The sequence below is a fragment of the Scyliorhinus torazame genome, chromosome 20, assembly GCF_047496885.1.
Source record: "Scyliorhinus torazame isolate Kashiwa2021f chromosome 20, sScyTor2.1, whole genome shotgun sequence".
NCBI classification, from domain to species: Eukaryota; Metazoa; Chordata; class Chondrichthyes; order Carcharhiniformes; family Scyliorhinidae; genus Scyliorhinus; species Scyliorhinus torazame.
In genome coordinates, this window is record NC_092726.1 from 16235996 (window position 1) to 16260612 (window position 24617).

At 49.0% G+C, this 24617-nt stretch overlaps 2 protein-coding genes across 2 annotated transcripts in view; both read right to left on the reverse strand.

Annotated features, from left to right (window-relative positions):
• The window catches only part of LOC140396913 (histone-lysine N-methyltransferase NSD3-like), a 579137-nt gene that overhangs the window by 76291 nt on the left and 478229 nt on the right, over window positions 1-24617 (reverse strand).
• Window positions 1-24617, reverse strand: part of LOC140397074 (fibroblast growth factor receptor 1-like) — a 215582-nt gene that overhangs the window by 2432 nt on the left and 188533 nt on the right. The window contains exons 9-11 of the mRNA XM_072486106.1: window positions 12690-12886; window positions 9588-9733; window positions 648-769 (exon numbers count right to left, since the gene is read on the reverse strand). Of these exons, the coding sequence (XP_072342207.1) occupies window positions 648-769; window positions 9588-9733; window positions 12690-12886 (465 nt within the window). The remainder of the gene's footprint in view (window positions 1-647; window positions 770-9587; window positions 9734-12689; window positions 12887-24617) is intronic.

Below are 24617 nucleotides of genomic sequence, written 5' to 3' on the forward strand. Positions count from 1 at the left end.
AAAATGGCAGCTTTTAAGTGTGCACTCCATCTTGGCTCTTCGGTTTTTGACCTTTACTTGGGTGTGCAGAATTGCCGCTGCCAATTGCCATGCCACGACTAATTGTCAAATGCTGAGACTGTCAGGTGGGGTAACAGGAGCATCAATATGGACACTGCCTTCTAACTTAGTGGCCAGATTGAATTTTATCGGGAGACAAATCTCAACCATTCCCCAGTAACTCAATGTGCAAAGGCTGGACAAGACAAGGGAAGTGAGGCAAGCTGACCTCAGGCAAGGCAGGGAAACGGCCTCAATATAGCCAAACTTTAATCAGCCAGTGAGCCTGTCCTCCATCACTAAACAGTCATCGCTGCTGGAAAGGGGCAGCTGATGAACAATTCACCTTTGTCAAATAGCCTGTCCTCACTCACACCCAGCCTCAATACAGAGGCCATTGGTTGAGGCATATTTTTTAGTCTATGAGATAGGTCAGCACACAACTTACTCAACCTTGGGAGAGGAGTTTGCAAAGGCAGGGGAGTATTGGGGCACCTTACATTTCCCTCCAATCACATTGTTCACGATCCACCTATTCAAGTGTATCTAACTGTCTGAAACTGCAGCAACCAATGGTGTCGGGGTGATTGGATCAAACAAGCACTCACCTTTTAACATCTTCACAGCCACGGTAACTGGCCTGCTGGGCTTATCCTTGTCAATGCCAATGGTCTCTCCCATCACCACTTGCCCAAAGCACCCCTCACCAAGCGGTTTACCTAGTGTCAGCCTAGAGATCAGGGAGAACACAGGGATTAAAGCACACACAACTCAATTTGTTTCATTTCAGATTGATCGCTCCACGCCCCACCAACTGTCCCCCACATGCACAGGGTTCCTTACAAAGGAACAGTATGAGGCCATTTATCCTCTCAAGCTAGGGTGGCACAATGGCGCAGTGGTTAGCACTGCTGCCTCACAGTACTGAGGACCCGGGTTCGATCCCGGCCCCAGATCACTATCGTGAGGAGCTTGCACATTCTCCCTGTGACTGCGTGGGACTCACCCTCACAACCCAAAGATGTTCAGGTGAGGTGGATTGGCCACACTAAATTGTCCTTAATTGGAAAAAATTAATTGGGTACTCTAAAAAAATTTTTTTTTTTCATCCCCATAAGCCCATTTCACTGCCATTCATTGAGATCATGGCTGATCTGCAATCTAACTCAATTTACAATCTGTCATAGAATACCATAGAATCTCTGCAGTGAAGGAGGCCATTCAGCCCATCGAGTCGACACCAAACCTCTGCCGTTGCCCCATATTCCTGAGTACCTGTGGATAACAATAATCTACCAATTTCAGATTTAAAATCAAGTGTTCTTTGTGGAAGTGAGCTCCAAACATGCACTCCTTTGTGTGTTCAAGTGGTTCACCCCTGAAAGATCTGCCTCTATTGGTTAGGCCCTGCCCCCTAGTCCATGACTCCACAACCAACAGAAATAGTTCCTATCTGTTCTCAACATGTTGAAACTTTGATCAAACAATCCTTTGATCTTCGAAATTTCAGGCAAGACAAAACTACTTTGTAATTTAAACCTGGAGAGTCCTGGGGTCATTCTGGTAAATCGTGCCGGCTCTCCTGCCAAACCAATCGCCACTTCCTTCTGTCATGTGAGAGTACCTTTAAGAATTGGATGTTTATGCAATGTACCTTTAAGAAAACAGTGACGTCAGAGAGTGGGTGGAGCTGAGCTCAGTTCAGCCATTTTGAAGTTTCAGTTTTGAGGAAAAGAGCTTGGGTGTGTCCGTGTTTTGCAGTGAGCTGGATCTGCTGTGATCTCTGCCATGAAATACTATCTCTGGATCATTTGGGTGATTTAAACTCATAATAGTAAAGCCTTTAACCTGATGTGTTTCTGTTTAAAGGTGTTAAGTCACATGGATGTTGAAAGGGATAACTGAAGGATTATTTAGTGTTGTAATATTTTCAGGGTTATCTTTGAAGTAAGGGGTGTTAAGAGATCCAATGTTTATTTAAAAGGTTAAGTTGAGTTCAATAAACATTGTTTTGTGTTTAAAAACCCACGTGTCCTTAATTGTAATATCACACCTGGAGAACAAGCCGTGTGCTCGGAAAAGCAACAATAGCATTAAAGGGGAGGTTGGTTGAACTCCAAGATACATTTTGGGGTTCTGAAAATACATAGTCATAGTCGAAGACGTGGTGGGACCTATTTAAATATATCCAAGCATTGCCAAGGTTTGACGAAAAGGAGGTAGAAGCCTTTTTCATTCAATTTGAGAAGGTAGCTAAACAAATGCAATGGCCACAGGACATGTGGGTATTACTGATTCAAACAAAGCTGGTAGATAGGGCTAGTGAAGTGTTTGCTTCACTCCTGGAGGAGGTATCTGGATCATATGAGGAGGTGAAGAAATCCATCTTAAGCTTACAGACAAAGGTTTAGAAATTTAAGGAAAGAATTTGGTCAAACATACATGGAGTTTGAAAGGCTCAAACAGAGTAATTTTGACAGGTGGATGAGGGCTTTGAAAATAGACCAAACGTATGACGCTCTCAGAGAAATTATACTTTTGGAGGAGTTTAAAAATTTAATTCCTGATGTAGTGAGAACTCATGTGGAAGAACAGAGGGTTAAAACTGTGAGATTAGCAGCAGAAATGGCAGATGATTATGAATTAGTTCATAAATCAAAGATTGATTTCCGACATCAGTTTCAGCCTGTGAGCGATAGAAACTGGGGACATGAGAAAAAGTCAAGTGGTAAAGGTAAAGGTGATCTGATGGGAGATAATAAAGAGAGTGTACCTCAGATTAAAAAAGAAATACAGGACGGTGGAAAAGAGATGAAAATTTTCAAATGTTTTCACTGTAATAAACTAGGCCATGTAAAGTCACAGTGTTGGTGGTTGAATAAAAGCACTGGGAAGGCTGATGTGGTAAAACAGGATAAGATAACAGGATTTGTTGGAGTGGTAAAGGAAAGCCCAAGGGAAGCGAAGGAGGTGCAAATGATTGTACCGCCAGTTCAAGAAGTAATTGTTAAGAAGGTGCCAGATGTCTTTAAAGAATTTACTTGTGTGGGTAAAGTTTACTCGTGTATCAGGAGGAGCAGGTAAAGAAGTCACAATTTTAAGAGATACAGGGGCTAGTCAATCTTTAATGGTAAGAGATGAGAAATTATGTAGTTTGGGAAGAATGTTGCCAGAAAAGGTGGTGATATGTGAAATTCAGGGTGAGAGGAGTAGCGTTCCATTATATAGGGTAAGGTTGGAAAGTCCAGTGAAGAGTGGTGAAGTGGTAGTAGGAGTAATAGATAAACTATCTTGTCCAGGAATACAGTTTATCTTGGATCGCAGGTGGTAGTGATGCCTATTGTGGTTGATAAGCCAGTGGAAAATCAGACAACTGAAGGGTTGAAGGACGAATATCCTGGGATTTTTCTGGATTGTGTAGTAACAAGGTTGCAAAGTCACAGGTTAAGACAAGACGAGAAGATAGATCCCTGAAAGTTGCCACCCAGGTTGAAAGGGTTGTTAAGAAGGTGTACGGTGTATTAGCTTTTATTGGTAGAGGGATTGAGTTTCAGAGCCATGAGGTCATGTTGCAGCTGTACAAAACTCTGGTGTGGCCGCATTTGGAGTATTGTGTGCAGTTCTGGTCGCCGCATTATAGGAAGGATGTGGAAGCATTGGAAAGGGTGCAGAGGAGATTTACCAGAATGTTGCCTGGTATGGAGGGAAGATCTTATGAGGAAAGGTGAGGGACTTGAGGCTGTTTTTGTTTGAGAGAAGGCGGTTACGAGGTGACTTAATTGAGGCATACAAGATGATCAGAGGATTGGATAGGATGGACAGTGAGAGCCTTTTTCCTCGGATGGTGATGTCTAGCACGAGGGGACATAGCTTTAAATTGAGGGGAGATAGATATAAGACAGATGTCAGAGGTAGGTTCTTTACTCAGAGAGTAGTAAGGGCGTGGAATGCCTTGCCTGCAACAGTAGTGGACTCGCCAACACTAAGGGCATTCAAATGGTCATTGGATAGACATATGACGATAAGGGAATAGTGTAGATGGGCTTTAGAGTGGTTTCACAGGTCGGCGCAACATCGAGGGCCGAAGGGCCTGTACTGCGCTGTAATGTTCTATGAGAAATCAAAGAGTGAAGATGAAGTTGAAGTGCAATTATCAGAAATGATTTTTGATCAGATGGTTGAAAAAGAACAAGAACAGGTGGAGGATGAGGCGGATATTTTTAGTTCAGGAAAATTGGCAGAGTTACAACAGAAAGATGTAGAAATAAAACAGATATATCAGAAAGCATATACGGAAGAGGAATCTTAGAGTATACCAGTAATTATTACCGTAAAAGTGATGTCTTGATGAGAAAATGGAGACCTGTACATATACAGGCAGATGAAAAGTGGGCAGAAGTTCATCAAGTAGTATTGCCGGAAGGGTATAGAAAGGAGGTGTTGCGAATTGCACATGAGGTACCAGTGGGAATTGCTCACATGGATGATTTAACCTTTGTTTGGGGTAGATGTAGCAAGACCTGTCTCCCCCACTCCCCCCCTTATATTTTGCTCCTGAGATTTGAGGCCAGGGCAGGACGGTGGCACAATGGTTAGCACTTCTGCCTCACAGCACCTTGGACCGGGGTTCACTTCCGGTCTTGGGTGACTGTGTGGAGTTTGCACCTTCTCCCCGTGTCTGCGTGGGTTTCCTCAGCCAATCTAAAGATGTGCAGGTTAGGTGGGGTTACGAGGCTCTGGAGATAGGGCGGAGGAGTGGGACCCTCTTTCGGAGGGTCGGTGCAGACTCGATGGGCCGACTGGCCACCTTTTGCACTGTAGGAATTCTATGTGGTGCTTGTGTGGAGAATTAAGAGAAGCCAACACATTGTCCTTAAGCACGTTCTCAATGAGGAATGTACAGCTCCCAATCACAATATGCTCATTTCCAGAATAAGAGAACATTACCAAGAGATACACAGAAGCAGCGGAGGCCTTTCTGCAATTCAGCATATACATGAGAGAGATCAGTGATAGGAAGAAGGTTCTTATTCTCCCACTCAATCACTCATTCTAGGGCCAGGTTCTCTTGTAATCTTGTAAGAGTCATCCAAATCTTTCTCATTCTTCTTCCTCAGGTTGGTTTCACCTCTTCCGGTTTTCGCTTTGGCCAAAGCTGTCAATGTTATTGATCTCCAGAGATGCAACACCACCAACATGCAGCACTCAACTCTGACCCTATACAATGCATTCAACATCTTCATTCCAAAACGTTTTGTATGAAGTGGGATGTTTGGGGCATACGGGGAGCGAGGTTGGTGTCTGTAAATTAACCGTTAAAAAGTTTCAAGGTATGAGTAGACCAGATAAAAGGAGATCAAAGAGGAGTTTATAGTTATCAGAAAATAAGAAATGGCACCGAGAGAGTAAATGCAGAATTTTATTTGAAATTAATAATAATCTTTATTGTCACGAGTAGGCTTACATTAACACTGCAAAAGCCCCTAGTCGCCACATTCCGGCGCCTGTTCAGGTACACAGAGGGAGAATTCAGAATGTCCAATTCACCTAACAGCACGTCTTTCGGGACTGTGGGAGGAAACCGGAACACCCGGATAAACTCACACAGACACGGGGAGGGCGTGCAGACTCCACACAGACGGTGACCCAGGCCGGGAATCGAACCCGGGACCGTGGAGCTGTGAAGCAACAGGGCTAGCCACTGTGCTACCGTGCTGCCCATGCACCAGGATACAGTGCTTTGTCAGATAAAGAGTAAACAGTTTCAGTGATCTTGGGGAACACTTTTTCAATGAGGGGTAGGTGTTTGGAATAAGCCTCGTGGACCTACAAATACAAGGGTTAGATTTTCTAGCACCCCCCCACACCCAGCGGCCTATTTTCAGATGGCAGAAGGGGTTCGCCTTCGGTCCGTGGTGGGATCTTCCGGTCCCCCCCCCCCCCCCCCCCCCCCCCCCGATATCTGTGGGGTTTTGCGTGGCCCGCACCCTCCACCATTGGAGGGGATCACCATTGGCGGCACCTGCTGGAAAATTCCAGCCAAGGAAAATTCGGAAGGCAGCTAGATTCTCTCGCTTGAGGAGTTTGAAGAACGCACTTCAATGGACCAAATGGCCTTAACACGACTTTAATTGGTCTGTCTGATGCACTAATTACCAACTAAATCCATGACGGTAGCAGTTTCTTCTACCCCGCCATACCTGTTCCACATTAAACAATAGTACCCTAATCTGGACAAAACATTTCAATGGCCATCAACTTATCAAAGATTAGACACTCTGAGAACCACGTGAAAGGGCTGGTTTAGCTCAGTAGGCTAGACAGCTGGTTTGTGATGCAGAACAAGGCCAGCACCGCGTGTTCAATTCCCGTACCAGCTTACCCGAACAGGCGTCGGAACGTGGCAACTAGGGGCTTTTCACAGTAACTTCATACTTGTGACAATAAAAGATTATTATTATTTATTATTGAATTTGTGATGTTTTAATTCCCTCCTCTTAACATTCTTGTGGTGGTTCGAGGCAAGACTGAGGAGACTTCCACTATCACTGAACTAGGGTTTTTGGTAACAAGTAAAGGTAAACTGTACACAGGCGCAAAGCCACGAAAAAAGTCTTTACTCTCTGGCTCCCAGGTTTTCCCCCATTGACCGGGGTTTGTGCTCCCCCACGCGACAGCCAGCCACGCGGACCGCGAGGGCTCGTCCCTTAAGGGGCCGCTCTACCACAATTCTGTATGTCTTCAGCCAACTATTCCAGTTAGGATTTCTCTGTTCTTTCCTACTCCTGGCTCTGTGCAGACATTGGAAAATAATAAAAGCGAGAGATGTTTGTTGGAGGAGTTTGTCCCCATTAAGCTACAACAGACCCAGTCAATCTCACCAAGCCAAGACCGATCTTATCAAGCTAAGATAGGCGTTGTCAATCGAAACCTCATCAGTCTGAGCCTGATCCCATCAATAAATCCCATCAGCTAACCATCTTTGAAAACATTTTGCTGGAAATATTTAACTGCAGCAGCTTCACATCCCATAGGTTAATAGCCGCAAAGTTTTTGGACATCCACGCACCGACTCATTTCCTTGCTACCTTCCCAGAGAGCATACCCCATGGACCTCAAGGCTTGCTTGTAGCTGCCCACAAATCCACAGCAGGGCCCAGAAGTGAAAATAGAGCAAGATCCCTAGCTTAGTGGGGTACAATATATCACAGACGGGTATATTAAAAACACTTCATCAGACTCTGGCTAGGCTAGAAACCATTACACTGATTTCATTGATTTAATATTAAGCAAATAAACGCCTCAGACTCTGTGGAAACAGACACCAAAAATTCCACAGGGAGCAATTCTCCCAGTCAATCCCCCCAACCATCCTGTACCTTTGACAGGGGAATGGTGGAACTGTTTCTGCAGGAACGTCACTAAGTTCCGACTCAACTTATGGCAGGATGGGGAGAACCCTCGTGGATGTTCAGAGTCAGTGCCACGATAATAATTCGGAACAACCTACTTGAAATGCCACGCACCAGCTGAAGGCCTCTCGCCTGCTCTTGTACTCGTGGTGAGTTTTCACCGGCTACTTGAGCTTCAGACTGGAACGGTGGGCCTGACAGCTTCGGAGTGGCGAGTCAACAGAGCACAGGCATAGAATACCTACAGTGTAGGAAGTGGCCATTCGGCCCATTAAGTCTGCACTGACCCTCTGAAAGAGCAACCTACCCAGTCCCACCTCAATCACCCCAACTAACCTTTGGACACTAAGTGGCAATTTAGCACGGCCAATCCGCCTAACCTGGACAACTTTGGATCGCTCTCTGCATACCCACAGCCCTGTTTCTCCCAGCCCAGTCTATCAAAGAGCAAGCACCATTCAAAGTTCACTCAACTCATTCCTGCCATGAGGGGCTTATCCTTTGACTATATCCATTGGGAGTTCAGGAGACTGAGAGGTGATCTCACTGAAACATACAAGATCCTGAGGGGATGTGACAGGGTAGGTATCAGGCGGCTGTTTCCACTTGTGGAACCAGAGGAGAACCAGGGAACACGTTTGAAGAATAAGAGGTCGACCTGAGGAGTTTTTTCTCTCTCAGAGGGCCGTTAGTCTGTGGAATTCTCTCCCCCAGAGAGCAGTGGCGGCTGGGTCATTGGGTATGTTCAAAGCAGAGTTGGACAGAGCTTTTAAAAATGAGGGAATCAAGCAAAATGGGAGGCAGCTGGCAAAGCGGATCTTACTGAATGGCGGAGCAGGTTCCAAGGGCTGAACGGCCTGCTCCTAAGTCCTACGGCCCGAAGAATCCTGACCCTCAAGTACCTGCGATGGCCCCAGAATACAGAGCTGCCAATCAAATGAATAATTTTACAAGCTCCACAAAATGCCTCAACCGAACTGACCAAACTTATTGAATTCAACAGCTAACGGCAACAGCCGCCGGCAAATCTATCCTGCCATTTGTCTCATGGTCTGGATGCTTCTTCTCTGCACCTTACACAAGTTGCCAACGGTGACAAATTTTAACCCTCTGGGTGCTGGAACCACCAAGGAAGAATTCAATAAAATAGTCCATCACGGCAAAATTGTACCATGATCTGTAACCTCCTCAAACTGTGCATTGTGGAGATTCTTCAGGTTTTCAATGCTATGGCTGCAGTCCAGACCCAGTTACAACATGACAACAAATCAAACTACTCTCTGTAAACATGAATCAATACCTGTGTTTTCCTGTTACACCTCAGGTACACTGCACCGTCAGAGACAGAGTGGAGCTCCCTTGGCTCTGTCGTGATCTTTGAACCTGTCCTGGCACCAATGTGAACCTGGTCGCTCAAGAGTGCTATTGGTAATTTAGCTTGGCATTACCCTCTTCGATACGGCTTTGGGAAATCTTGGTAGGAGTGGCAATGATCCCAGTGTTAAATAAACTCCTCGGCGATTTGATTCAGTGTACAAGCTGCTCAATGAGCTACTTCCACTCTTTTACAGCCTTGACCAGAGTTATACTTCACCAAGGGAAAATTCCCAATGCATTTGGAGCTACCGACCAGGGCCTGCTTGCATTCTCTCTTGGCCTGACTCTGAATTCACACCATGCACTCGCAGTTGATGTGAGCTCTGGGGCCGTGGGCAATGAAAGGCTGACTCTGGTTCATTTCAAAGCAGGCTTCCAGATACGAGGCCTTCACCCCAGGCTTTGGGGTTCAGAGCTGGGCCCCGAGTCTCAGTCAGAGGGTGACCTTTGAAGTTCAATGAGCCACCCAGTTCACCGCCCGGGCACATGTCCAAGGCTTGAACCGCAGCTGATCCGCAGGCCTGGGTTTATAAATAAGTCTGGTCACGTTTGGAGTACATTCTATTTTTCACTGCGTTTCCTGTTTTTGTTCCGACTGAATGAACTATTAACTGAATGTTGATGGAAGAATTGGCAGAATTCCAATTCCACCTCCCCCAGTGAGAGGAACCCACAACCACATCGACAGCTCAGGCCCAGGCTCTTTGCTCAGACTCAAAATCTGTGCCACTGAGAGAACAAAACACAGAACGCACTCACCTGACTCTGGAGAACTCCCAGCGAGGGTCCTCGGGAAGCTCATACTCCGAGACCCCTGCCAACATCGGAGTTCCATTGGATGAATGTCGAGCTGTCCGAACCAGCAGGACACCCGAATGCATGGAGGAGCTGGAATCAACGGATACCTGTGTTGGGATAGACAGAGACACCAGAGGTTAGAGTCTGTAAAAGAGATCCACAAACAGCAGCCAGAGCACTGCACTGTGCTAAGATCCGGGCCCTTGGCCATTCACTCACTCCTCTACCCTACCCCACTCTCCACAACCATTCCCATCTCTTCCATCAGTGCTAAGTTGAACAAAGGCCAAAAGATTTCTTCTTTTTCCAGCTTTCATGATTCCATCCATTATTTCTTGTGGTTTTACATAGAACATACAGTGCAGGAGGCCATTCGGCCCATCGAGTCTGCACCGACCCACTTAAGCCCTCACTTCCACCCTATCCCCGTAACCCAATAACCCCTCCTAACCTTTTTTGGACACTGAGGGCAATTTATCATGGCCAATATACCTGACCTGCACGTCTTTGGACTGTGGGAGGAAACCGGAGCACCCGGAGGAAACCCGCACAGACACGGGGAGAACGTGTAGACTCCACACAGACAGTGACCCAGCGGGGAATCGAACCTGGGCCCCTGGTGCTGTGAAGCCACTTGTGCTACCTTTTATCCAGGTCTTGCAAGATGTCAAAACAATGGCTGTTGTTATGAAATCACTCCTTTCTAAGTGGAGGCCAGGCTCGAGTCTGACGCACACATGGTCTGTGGAGATGTTCTTAGCTTGACACAATACAATCTCCCCAGGTCTGTGCCGGAGTGTGCACTCGGTGAGTTACAGACCACCTTCCACACAATTTCACAAATATCCCGCTGCTCACTATCTGGAAGGTTAATGTTTCAATGCCTGCGCCTGCAGCACACTGACAGTTCTGATTTCTGTAGCCTTTCCCCTTGTACTTGTGCTCTTACAGAGAAAGCGGGGTGGCTGCCCCTATATTCACATGAATGATGCTGATTCTGAATGGATTCACTGTCACTCAAGAGTTCCGAGTTTCCCTTACAGTTTCTAGCCTCCATGATTGGGTTTTGCATCGTCTCCGCCTCATTTGGAACACTTTGACAAGGTTGGGGGGCAGTGCAGCGAGTCTGGAGAACGTCTGAGCGGAATGGAAACTTCCTATCTCGTGACTTCATCAGAAGGGCGTGAAAGGCAATAGATTTGCATTTGAGATGTTATTGTGAAGTGGGCTTTATCAGAATGGCAGCCTATTATAAGCTCCACCCAACATCCCTGTCCATTGACTACCAAGGAAAATTGAGTGGGAGGTTTAGAAACTGGCTGAACTGATTTCTCCCAGTCTTCTCTGGAAGGCAGGCACACCTGCAGGATATTGGCATTCCGGCTATTTTACTTACACTCCCTTCACAGTGCTTCTGGCTAAGATCAGATCCTGAACTAATTGTTTCCTCCTTATTTGCAACCTTTCTCTTCTGAAGGATGAAGGGTGTTGTTAGTGTGAAGATGTGACTTGGTCTCCAGAAGCACTTTGTGTAATTATTCTTGCTGTCCTGCCATGGACAGATGCATTAGCAACAGGTAGATAGGTGAGAACTTGTTCAGCAGGCCACCTCCTTCCACTGAGGAGTCTGGAACATGGGGTCACGATCTCAGGATCAGGCCATTTGGAACGGAGATGAGGAGAAACATCTTCACCCAGAGTTGTGAATCTTGGCAATGCTCTAACCAGACAGCTGTGGGTTCAATGTCGATAAAAATTTCACTAAGTATCATTTTTGGATTCTGAGAGGATGAGGCGTGGACGAGAGGTTGAGATAAAAGATCTGCCATAACTCAGCTTGGCATGGGTGACTGGAGACCTGCAACTTGATGCCAAAGGGCAGTGACCCCTCAGGTCAGACTGCTTAACCAACTGGAGCCTGGGGGTAGAAAGCATTTACCCAGACAGTTATCCACGAAGACACATCAAGTCCTTGCCCACATCACAGATGGCTGAGGAAAGGCTTCGCTTATCAATTCCCTGTGCCGTTTTTCTTCCTCATCTGACTCACTCAACATCACTTGCTGATTCAGCACTCCTTCCCAATGACCTGACCTGGGAAAAGCAGTTACTGAAATATCAGCACTGCCCAATTTACTGGACATGAGCACAGGTAAAGGAATTGACATACTGCAGTGACAGGCTGACCTAATCTCTCTCTCACTTTGCTCAACTGGATTTTTTTTTAAACTGAAGAGAAGGTTATTGTGGAGATGAGAGAATCTGAACGTATTCCTGACAGGAATAATGGAATGAGATCAAAGCTTTTCTTCCGGAGAGGAGGCACTCTCGGCAGTCAGCGGGAATGGAAGGAGGGAGGAGAAATCTTGAAGGATACAGTTCTGTTCTGTGCTGTCACGATACCAGGACAGAGGAGATCCACTGAACAGGATGGGTGAGGCTCTTCGCTCAAGAGAAGTGAATGTCCAGGGGTGACTGGGTAGGAGGGCTTCGATGGTGTGGTCGGGTTTCAGAGGATAGAATCACAGCATTTGTACAGTGCAGGAACTCATTCAGCCCATCGTACGTGCTGCTTCCCGAGTGAGCAATTCACTTTGTGCCATTCTCCTACTTTCTCAGGTAGATATGGAATTTGCAGCACAAATCATTTCCATATTGAATAGCAGGAAACCTGGTTAACTTCCTTTCCCCCTGTACCCTGCCCCCACTCGGACAGCAGTGCTGTGACCAATGACAGGGCCTAAACCCCTATTGCAAACAAAATCAAAGCAGATCAGTAGCTGGGCCGAGACTATCATCCCTTTCAGTGTGGCCCCCATGGCAGGACATTCACTGATTGGCCACCAATTGGGGTAGTTTAATAAACCATGTCAGGGCTCCCAAAGGCTCTTTTCCCATTTGCTGAGGTCAAGCCAATGTGGGCTCACTGTTAAGTTGTCCAATAGATTATGACCCCCCCCGCCCCACAGCCGCTCAGCTTGAATGAGGCTGAAGCCAAACTTGCACAGTTTTCTTAGAGGCTAGGGTAAAGTTTTCTTGAACTCTTTATTTACTTTCTGTTACCTGTCTGCGGAGGGGAATGCTCTTGGCTAGTTTGTGCACAGCCAGCTGGCTGTTGAAGTCTGGTTTCTTGGCAGTACTCTTCATGCGAATGATGACAGCTGCTACCACCATACACGAGGTGAGGAAGGCTCCAGTGCAGTAGATGATGATCTCCAGGTATATGGGCGGGTACAGAGTGGACGGTTTATCCTCCATCACTGGGCAGGTTGAAAGAAGAGCTCGTTTAAAGGAAATAAAAGAAAGAGACACACCTCACATCCACAACAGCGATACACTTAATACGGAAGGCCAGATGCCACAAAGTGGCTACAGATTTACATGCTCCAGGTGCAAGCTGGGGAATGGGTGGTCAGCTGCCAGCAAATTCCTTGCAAAAAAATAATCAGCCCTTTCTGCCACACAAATCAAATTGCTGTCCTCGGCATTTTGTTGCCCTCATTTTTCATGCATGCAAGGCATTGTAGTTGTACACATTTCCACTCACTAATAACCAAGCACTCAACAACAGGCTGCTTGATCAGTGATCAAGTCACAAAGGTGTTTGATGCGATTCATACAGATCATCAAGAGACATTTATGCATTATCCTGCCGGAAATGATTCCTTCAATCTCCAATACTCAGCCATTCTTGTCAATGAACTGCCCGTGACCCCATTTCATTTTCCAAATTGAATGCCTTGCTAATTTCAGTCTGAGAAACATCTTTACTGATATCCAAGACCCCAGAGCTTTCTCTTATCCTCCCACAGTGAAAATAAACGTATCCATTGAGGCACGTTTCTTCATCACCTCAATTCCCCTTGCCATGGAGTTCTTGTCCCCCCCACCTCCCACCCCCCCCGTTACCAGCCCACATTCAGACATAGAAGGAGGTCAGCACAAGGCAGGCCTTGGGTTTCCTAGTGAGACCCAGTGGAACACTCATGCCCCAGAAGGAAATTTGGAATAAAACTGGGCCTCCTCTGTTTATCTATGCGTGAATCAATAGCTGAGAGTGAGTTCCAGGTTGGAATACAATTGGGGTTTTGCTGGTTTATATAAACACACTGAGTTAATAATTAGAGGGGAGCAAAGCTTCCCAGCTCCATGCAACGAGAAGAGCTGAGAAAAATGCCATGACAAACACAATAGAGGATCTTCAGAGTGCTTCCGAAACAAGTTGCAACTCAGTCAGTGTGTCAGGCAGGCAATTTATTTATGACTGGGCCTTCAAACTACACTGAGGCAATCTCAATGTTAATCTTCAGTCAATCAATCAAACTTCATCAAAATCATCCTCAGGCAAAACAGGCATTCCCAAGATGCTGAAAGTGTGAGATGCAGAAACCCACCCAGCATGTGCCAAATGAGAAATCTCATCCTTGCTGGACCCCAGGTGAGTGGATTGTGTCAAACTGTGTCGTTATATTCTCTTTGTTGCTTTCCAACTCAACTGGAGGATTGGCTCAATTTTCAGGGCTGCATGGTACGAAAAATGTGAAGGCGTCAGAGAGGGTGCAGGAAAGATCGAAGAGTTCCAGCAATGAGGAATTTCAGTTGTGAGAACAGACTAGAGAAATTGCAGCTGGAATCCTTGGGATAACAGAAGGTTGAGAGGAGATTGGATGATGGAGCTTTTCAAAATCATCGGGGGCCTGGACAAAGTTGATAGATCGGTGAAAGGGTCAATAATCAGGGGGCACAGAGTTAAAGTGATTTTTAAAAGTTCCTTCATGGGTTGTGGGCGTAGCTGGTTGGGCCAGTATTTATTACCCATTCCTAATTGCTCCACGAGAAGGTGGGGGTGAGCTGCCTTCTGGAACTGCTGCAGTCCCCAAGGTGTAGGTGCATGTGCTAACTTGACCACAAAAAGGTCACATTCATCTTCCAGGTAAAATTAATCTTGTTTAATATACATAGAACATACAGTGCAGAAAGAGGCCACTCGGCCCATTGAGTCTGCACCGACCCACTTAAGCCCTCACTTCCACCCTATTCTTGTAACCCAATGACCCCTCCTAAACTTTTTGGTCACTAAGGGACAATTTATCATGGCCAATCCACCTAACCTGCACGTCTTTGGACTGTGGGAGGAAACCGGAGCACCCGGAGGAAACCCACGCAGACACAGGTAGAACGTGCAGACTCCGCACAGACAGTGACCCAGCGGGGAATCAAACCTGGCGCTGTGAAGCCACAGTGCTATCCACTTTTGCTACCGTGCTGCTCAAATATATATTGAAACAATATATTAAAATAACAAAGTTTAAAATATAGTATGGACTCAAAAATGGGAGCAGCTAGTTAAACACCAAAATAACAGTAACAACAGTCACAGCACTTACTGGTGACATCAGCAATGGATTTAAATAAGAAGATGTACAATAATAATATTCTGTAACAGTACACCCACAGTGCTGTTCGGGAGGACGACAGTGACAGTGAAGGAACGGTGATGTATTTCCAAGTCAGGATGGTGAGTGGCTTGGAGGAAATTGGCAAGAGTATCGGCAACATCAGGAAAAAAGTTTTTTTGACACAGGAAGTGGTTTAGATCTGGAATACAATACCTGTGTGTGGGTTGGAAGTAGATTCAATCACGGGTTTCGGAAGGGAATTGCAGAAGCAACTGAAAGGAAAAATGTTGCAATCCTACTGGGAAGGGGCAGGGGCTTGGGACCAGTTAGAATGTCCAAGGAGAAAGCTTGAGGTGCATTCGATAGATCAGTGTTGACCTCTCCCCCTCGAATTAACTTCATGGGGTTAGGGGGAAGAGAGGGGTTCGGGAGAGAGAAAGGGTGAGGTGGGGGGAAAGAGAGGGGGAGGGGGAGGGGATGGGGAGAGTTAGGGGATAGGGGAGAGTTTGGGGATGGGGAGAGATGGGGGATAGGGGGAGAGCTTGGGGATAGGGGAAAGGTGGGGGACAGGAGAGAGGTGGGGGCTAGGGGGAGAGTTAGGGGATGGGGTAGAGTTCGGGGATGGGGGCAGGTGGGGGATAGGGGGAGAGATAGGGGATAGGAAAGAGGTGGAGGGTAGAGGGAGAGTTAAGGGATAGGGGAGAGTTAGGGGATAGACGGAGGTGGGGCATAGGGGGAGAGAGGCGGGGGACAGGGGGGAGAGTTAGGGGATAGAGGGAGGTGGGGGATAGGAGAGTTAGGGGATAGTGGGAGGTGGAGGATAGGGGGGAGAGTTAGGTGATGGGGAGAGGTGGGGGATAGGGGGAGAGCTTGGGGATAGGGGAAAGGTGGGGGACGGGGAGAGGTGGGGGCTAGGGGGAGAGTTAAGGGATAGGGGGAGAATTAGGGGATGGGGAGAGGTGGGGGATAAGGGGAGAGTTAGGGGATAGGGGAGAGTTAGGGGACAGGGGGAGAGTTAGGGAATAGGGGTAAGTGGGGGATAAAGGGGAGAGTTAGGGGGTGGGGAGGTAGGGGATAGGGGGAGTTAGGGGGTAGGGGGAGAGTTAGGAGGTAGGGGAGAGTTAGGGGATAGTGGGGGTGTTAGGGAATAGGGGGAAGTGGGGGATAGGGGAGCAGAGTTAGGGGAGAGTGGAACGTTAGTGGATAGGGGAGAGTTAGGGGATTGAGGAGAGGTGGGGGATAGGGGGAGAGTTAGGGGAAATGGGAAGAGTTATGGGATAGGGGAGAGTTAGGGGATGGGGGAGGTGGGGACGGGGAGAGTTAGGGGATAGGGGGAGAGTTAGGGGATAGGTGAGAGTTAGGGAATAGGGGAGAGGTGGGGGATAGGGGAGAGTTAGGAAATTGGAAGTGGGGGGATGGGGGAGAGTTAGGGGATAGGGGGAAAGTTAAGGGATAAGGGGAGAGTTAAGGGATGGGGAGAGTTAAGGGGAGAGTTAAGGGATAGGGGGAGAGTTAAGGGCTAGGGGGAGAGTTAGGGGATGGGGGGAGAGGTAGGGGTTGGGGGAGAAGTAGGGCATAGGGGAGAGCTAGGGGATAGGGGAAAAGTGGGGGATCGGGGGGATAGTTAGAGGATAGAGGGAGGTGGGGGATAGGGGGAGAGTTAGGGGATAGGGGAGAGGTGGGGGTAGGGGGAGAGCTGGGGGATAGGGGAAAGATGGGGGACAGGGGGAGGGGATGGGGAGAGTTAGGGGATGGGGAGTGGTGGGGGATAGGGGAAAGGTGGCGGATAGGGGGGAGAGTTAAGGGATCGGGGGGAGAGTTAGGGGATAGGGGATAGAGGGAGGTGGGGGATAGGGGTGGTGAGGGGTAGGGGGGAGAGGTAGGGGTTAGGGGGAGAAGTAGGGGTAGGGGAGAGCTAGGGGATAGGGAAAATGTGGGGGGTAGGGGGGAGAGTGAGGGAATAGGGGATGGGGGAGAGTTAGGGGATAGAGGGAGGTGGGGGATAGGGGAGAGTTAGGGGATAGGGGAGAAGTAGGGGATGGGGGAGAGTTAGGGGATAGTGGGAGGTGGGGGATAGGGGGAGAGTTAGGTGATAGGGGAGAGGTGGGGGATAGGGGGAAAGCTTGGGGATGGGGGAGAGTTAGGGGATGGGGGAGAGTTAGGGGATGGGGAGAGGTGGGGGATAGGGGAGAGGTGTGGGATAGGGGGAGTGTTAGGGGGTGGGGGAGAGTTAGGGGAAAGGGTAGAGTTCGGGGATGGGGACAGGTGGGGGCTAGGGGGAGAGGTGGAGGTTAGAGGGAGAGTTAAGGGATAGGGGAGAGGAGGGGGATAGGGGAGAGTTAAGGGATAGGGGCGTGTTAGGGGATAGGAGAGTTAGGGAATAGGGGAGAGGTGCGGCATAGGGGAGTTAGGGAATGGGGATGGGAGGGAGAGTTAGGGGATAGGGGAGAGGAGGGGTATGGGGGAGAGTTAAGGGATAGGGGAGAGTTAGGGGATAGGGGGAGGTGGGGGACAGGGGGAGAGTTGAGGATAGGGGGAGAGTTAGGGGATAGGAGAGAGTTAAGGAATAGGGCAGAGGTGGGGAATAGGGGAGAGTTAGGAAATTGGAAGTGGGGGATGGGGGGAGAGTTAGGGGATGGGGGAAAGTTAAGGGATAAGGGGAGAGTTGAGGGATAGGGGGAGAGTTAGGGGATAAGGGAGAGGTGGGGAGTAGGGGGAGTGTTAGGGGATAGGTAGAGGATAGGGGAGAGGTGGGGGACAGGGGGAGAGTTAGGGAATAGGGGGAAAGGTGGGGAGTAGGGGGAGTGTCAGGGGAGAGGTAGGAGATAGGGGAGAGTTAAGGGATAGGGGAGAGGTGGGGGAGAGGAGGAGAGTTAGGGAATAGGGGGAGAGTTAGGGGATAGGGGGAGAGTTTGAGAATAGGGTGAAGTGGGGGATGGGGGGGAGAGTTAAGGGATAGTGGAGAGTTAGGGGATAGGGGAGAGGTAGGGGGAGTTAGGGGATGGGGAGAGGTGGGGGATAGGGGGTGAGTTAGGGGATAGGGGAGAGTTAAGGGATGGGGAGAGTTAAGGGATGGGGAGAGTTAGGGGATAGGGGAGGTGGAGGATAGAGGGGAGAGTTAGGGGATAGGGAAGAGGGGGGATAGGGGGAGGTGGGGGATAGGGGGAGAGTTAGGGGATAGGGGAGTGGTGGGGGATAGGGGAGAGTGAGGGGATAGGGGTAGAGTTAGGTAATGGGGGAAGTGGGGAGAGTTAGGGGATGGGGAGGTGGGGGATAGGGGGAGTTAGGGGATAGGTGGGAGATAGGGGGATAGTTAGGGGGTAGGGGAGAGTTAGGGGATAGGGGAGGTGGGGGACAGGGGAAGAGTTACGGGATAGGAGAGTTAGGGAATAGGGGAGAGGTGGGGCATAGGGGAGTTAGGGAATGGGAAGTGAGGGATGGGGGGAGAGTTAGGGGATAGGGCTAGACGGAGGTGGGCGATCGGGGGAGAGAGGTGGGGATAGAACATAAGGGGAGAGAGATGGGGAAAGGGGGGGGAGAGTTAGGGTATAGGGGAGAGTTAGAGGATGGGGGGGAGAGTTAAGGGATGGGGGAGGGTTAGGGGATAGGGGGAGGTGGTGGATATGGGGAGAGTTAGGGGATAGGGGAGAGTTAGGGGATAGGGGTAGGTGGGGGACAGGGGAAGAGTTAGGGAATAGGAGAGTTAGGGAATAGGGGAGAAGTGGGGCATAGGGGAGTTAGGGAATGGAAAGTAGGGGATGGGGGGAGAGTTAGGGGATAGGGGAAAGTAAAGGAATAAGGGGAGAGTTAGGGAATAGGGGAGAGGTGGGGGATAGGGGAGCTAGGAAATTGGAAGTGGAGGATGGGGGGGAGTTAGGGGATAGGGGGAAAGTTAAGGGATAGGGGAGAGTTAAGGGTTGGGGGAGAGTTAGGGGATAGGGGAGAGGTGGGGAGTAGGGGGAATGTTACGGGATAGGGGAGAGGTGGAGGATAGGGGAGAGTTAGGGGAATAGGGAGAGAGTTAGGGGATAGGGGGGAGAGATGGGGGGAGAGTTAAGGGATGGGAGGGTTAGGGGATAGGCGGAGGATAGAGGGGAGAGTTAAGGGATAGGGGAGAGATGGGGGATAGGGAGAGAGTTGGGGTATAGGGGGAGAGTTAGGGGATAGGGGGAGGTGGGGGGAGTTAGGAGATAGGGGAGAGGTGGGGGGTAGTGGGAGAGTTAGGGGATGGGGAGAGGTGGGAGGTAGGGGGAGAGTTAGTGGATAGGGGGAGAGTTAAGGGATAGGGGGAGAATTAGGGGATGGGGAGAGGTGGGGGATAAGGGGAGAGTTAGGGGATAGGGGGAGAGTTAGGGAATAGGGGTAAGTGGGGGATAAGGGGGAGAGTTAGGGGATGGGGAGATGGGGGATAGGGGGAGAGTTGGGGTATAGGGGGAGAGTTAGGGGATAGGGGGAGGTGGGGGATGGGGGGAGTTAGGAGATAGGGGAGAGGTGGGGGTAGTGGGAGAGTTAGGGGATGGGGAGAGGTGGGAGGTAGGGGGAGAGTTAGTGGATAGGGGGAGAGTTAAGGGATAGGGGGAGAATTAGGGGATGGGGAGAGGTGGGGGATAAGGGGAGAGTTAGGGGATAGGGAGAGAGTTAGGGAATAGGGGTAAGTGGGGGATAAGGGGGAGAGTTAGGGGATGGGGAGATGGGGGATAGGGGGAGAGTTAGGGGATAGGGGGAGAGTTAGGGGGTAGGGGAGAGTTAGGGGATAGTGGGGGTGTTAGGGCATAGGGGGAAGTGGGGGATAGGGGAGCAGAGTTAGGGGATAGTGGAACGTTAGTGGATAGGGGAGAGGTAGGGGAGAGTTAGGGGATAGGGGGAGGTGGGGACGGGGAGAGTTAGGGGATAGGGGGAGAGTTAGGGGATAAGGGGAGAGTTAGGGGAAATGGGGAGAGTTATGGGATAGGGGAGAGTTAGGGGATAGGGGGAGGTGGGGATGGGGAGAGTTAGGGGATAGGGGGAGAGTTAGGGGATAGGAGAGAGTTAGGGGATAGGGGGAGAGTTACGGGGTAGGGGAGAGTTAGCGGATAGTGGGGGTGTTAGGGAATAGGGGGAAGTGGGGGATAGGGGAGCAGAGTTAGGGGATAGTGGAACGTTAGTGGATAGGGGAGAGGTAGGGGGAGAGTTAGGGGATTGAGGAGAGGTGGGGGATGGGGGAGAGTTAGGGGATAAGGGGAGAGTTAGAGGAAATGGGGAGACTTAGGGGATAGGGGACAGTTAAGGGGATAGGGAGGCGGAGGATAGAGGGGTGAATTAGGGGATAGGGGAGAGATGGGGGACAGGGGAGAGTTAGGGGATAAGGTGGGGTTAGGGGACAGTGGGAGAGTTAGGGGATAAGGGGAGAGTTCGGGGATAGGGGGAGAGTTAGGGGATAGGGGAGGGTTAGGGGATAGGGGGAGGGAATAAGGGGAGAGTTAGGGGATAGGGGGAGAGTTAGGGGCTAGGGGGGAGAGTTAGGGGCTAGGGGAGAGTTAGGGGATAGGGGGAGGCGGAGGATAGAGGGGAGAGTTAGGGGATGGGGAGAGGTGGTGGGTCGGGGAGAGTTAGTGGATAGGGGAGAGGTAGGGGCAAAGGGGGCGAGTTCAGGAATAGGGGTGAGTTCAGGGATAGGAGAGAGATGGTGGATGAGGGAGAGTTAGGGGATAGGGAGAGTTAAGGGATAGGGGAGAGTTAGGGGATAGGGAGAGTTAAGGGATAGGGGAGAGTTAGGGGATAGTGGCGAGTTAGGGGATAGGGGAGAGGTGGGAGGTAGGGGGAGAGTTAAGGGATTGGGGAGAGGTGGGGGATAGGGGGAGTGTTAGGGTATATGGGGAGAGTTAGGGGATAGGGGGAGAGTTAGGGGCTAGGGGGAGAGTTAGGGGCTAGGGGAGAGTTAGGGGATAGGGGGAGGCGGAGGATAGAGGGGAGAGTTAGGGGATGGGGAGAGGTGGGGGGTAGGGGGAGGGTTAGTGGATAGGGGGAGAGTTAGGGGATAGGGGAGAGTTAAGGAATTGGGAGAGTTAGGGAATGGGGAGGTGGGGGATGGGGAGAGTTAGGGGATAGGGGAGAGGTAGGGGCATAAGGGGAGAGTTCAGGAATAGGGGAGAGTTCAGGGATAGGAGGGAGATGGTGGATGGGGGAGAGTTAGGGGATAGGGAGAGTTAGGGATAGGGGAGAGTTAGGGGATAGGGGAGAGTTAGGGGTGGGGAGAGGTGGGGAATAGGGAAAAGGTAGGGGATAGGGGAGAGTTAGGGAATAGTGTAGATTTTTCTTTAAAATAAATTTAGAGCAGCCAATTATTTTTCTTTTTCCAATTAAGGGGCAATTTAGCGTGGCCAATCCACCTAACATGCACATCTTTGGGTTGTGGGGGTGAAACATGGGGAAAATGTGCAAACTCCACATGGACGGTGACCTAGGGCCGGGATCGAACCCGGGTCCTCAGCACCGCAGTCCCAGTGCTAACCACTGCACCACATGCCGCCCTATAGGGCAAGCATTATGGGATAGGAGGGAGTGTTAGGGGATAGGGGAGAGTTAGGGGTTAGTGGGAGAGTTAGGGGATTGGGGAGAGGTGGGGGATAGGAGGGAGAGTTAGGGGAGGGGGAGAGTTAGGGGATAGGGGAGAGTTAGGGGATAGGGAGAGTAAGGGGATGGGGAGAGTTTGGGGATAGGGGAGAGTTAGGGGATGGGGAGAGTTAGGGGATGGGGAGAGTTCGGGGATAGGGGAGAGTTAGGGGATAGGGGAGAGTTAGGGGATAGGGGAGAGATGGGGATAGGAGGGAGAGTTAGGGGATGGGGAGAGTTAGGAGACAGGGGAGATTTAGGGGATAGGGGAGAGTTAGGAGATGGGAGAGAGTTAGGTAGATGGGAGAGTTAGGGACTGGAGAGTAAGAAGAGAAAGGGGCGAGAGGGGGTATGTGAGAGAAGGGGAGAGAGGAGGGGGAGATGCAATAGACAGAGGGAGAGAGAGGGAGACTGGACAGACAAAGTGAGGGGCAGGACAGATAGGACAGACATAGAGAGAGAGAATGGACAGATAGAGAGAGAGACTGGACTGACAGAGAAACAGAGAGAGAGAGAGAGAGAGAGAGAAAGAGAAACCATCCCAGAGACAGAAGATGGGGTTAACAATCACCAAAGTTTAAAACCTCACATAAAGAGCTGGGTATTTTCTTTCTATTTTCTTGCATTCCTAATGAACCTGGATGACTTTGATCGAATGGGTTGCTGGGGCTTGCGGTGCAACAGATTTAAGCTGCTGAGTCAGGGGACAGTGGAGGCTGAGGAACTAAGAAAAGCACAAATGCCTTGCATGCATTTCCTCGTACAAGCTGGGCTGGCAGCACTTCTTACTGCCGTCCATGTTCAGTTACTGGCTGCACACCTGATAAGAAAGACTCTTTCAGGATTTGACACATGAACATCATTTCTGTTTTGAAATAAATAATATTAATTCAGCTGTGAGAACAAACGGGACACTGTACCTGAACACGGGAGTCCAACCCTGTTAATCGCTTTCGCGCAATGCAGTTCACCCTTGACGTGGCAAATTAGAGTTCTACATATTTAATTATTTCTCTGAGAAAAGTCATTATGCATTTGCAAGACAAGCCAAGGTTTCAAAACACAATACGCGGCAATTGCACGCACACAATCGTCCCCCCCCCACCCATCCGTTATCATCCCTCCTGCACCTCAAATAGATTTCATCCTGAACACACCTCGAAGAAAAGAATGAACTTCAAATTTACAAGTTAAAGGTTAACGTTCGGCAAGTGTGATGGACATTGCTGATAATTGAGGAAGTTCACCCCATGCTCTACCCTGCACGGTAACTTCCATCTGCTGCCAATTATCAGCCCTTTGCCAACGTCGCATTGATAGCCACTTCCATCGGGATGGAGGTGGCATCAAGTGAGCATGCTGCAGATTGAGCATGTTTTTGCAGAAAGCATGGTCAGTTTATACGCAGAACGTGCAAAAATATGACGACCAACAAAAATAAATGCATTTCAAAGTTGTATTTTCAACAAAACCCATATACTTCAAGGCAAGCTAATTTACTCAATTTGCAAGTTTTGTGCTCAATCCTCCAAGAACTGGGGTTTGGAGCCGTTTTTCAAAATTTTCATGGGTGCAGTAAAGCCCCAAGTGAAAGCTCTTCACCTCTGGTATTTCTAAGCTAGCCTTGGAGTTCGCACACTGCTTCTTGAAGCCAGGAGCTGCTCATGCACAGAAGGTCTACAGGTAGAGTTCCCTCTGAAAGTATGAATGCAACATTCAGTTTACAGTCCGTCATGAGTCCTTCACACAAGGTGTTTCTGCAGGCTTGAAGAAGAGGTTGTTTTTTTAAAACATTTATGTTTTATAATGCTCCTGTGAAGTACCTTGGGACATTTCATTAAGTTGAAGGGGCTATATAAATAGAAGGTTTTGTTGTTCCTCAGTACATATTGGCAGTGGTATTGTGGTATTGGCACTGGAATAGTAATCCAGGGACCCAGGGTAATGCTCTGGGGTCCGTTCGAATCCCACCATGGCAGATGGTGAAATCTGAATTCAATAAAAATCTGGAATTAAAAGTGCAATGATGAAGTGAAGAGTACCTCTTCATTCACCTAAGGAAGGAGCAGCGCTCCGAAAGCTAGTGACATTGAAACAAACCTGTTGGACTTTAACCTGGTGTTGTAAGACTTCGTACTGTGCTCACCCCAGTCCAACGCCGGCATCTCCACTTCATGATGAAGGAAGAGATGAAGGATTCTCGAGCTGCAACATTAACCCGGGTTTCTCTCTCTCCACCAATACTGCCAGAACTGCTCAGTATTTCCAAGACTATGCGTTTTCAAATCATGCATTTTGTGGTCTTTCCTTTGTCATAAGACAAAGTTAGCAAAGTGGTCAGGTGACTGGACTAATAACCCGTAGAAATGGGTTGAAATTCCATCGTGGGCTGCTGGGGAATTTAAATGAAATGAATTAAATAAAAATGGATTAAAAAAAGCCATTTTCTGTAATGGCGATCAAGGGCCATACTTGGTGTAAAAGGTCCCGAGCATATTTACTGCTGAAGTAGTCGTTTACCACAGGCAGTTCTCACTTGAGTTCACAGGTTATTTATAATGTGTGGTCATGAACAGATACAAATTTGTGCCAGTTTTATTTTAATCACTAGATATCGACTGAAGGAAGGGGACACAGGAAACCTCTGTTCTGCAGAATAAACAGGAAAACATGCTAGGTTCAAGTAATATACACATAAGGTTGGCCTGTATTTGCAGACTCTGTGGTAAAATGAGTTGGAAATGTTTTGCTGCATGATTCGCTCCCTCTTTAGAAGCAGTGCGTTCCACGGGAATTTGTTCAAGGGGTTAATTGTAGAGAAAACAGCAGAATGTACCTGGAAGAACTGTCAACCATGCAGAGTGATGGGAAATCCCAATAGAATTACCCGCCAAACACGTATACTCCCCAGCATCCTCAAAAGTAACATTGCGTAAATATAGAGCCTCCATTTCTTTGTCCGTAGTGTTAACACCGGCTGTCTGGAAGAGAAAATGGAAGC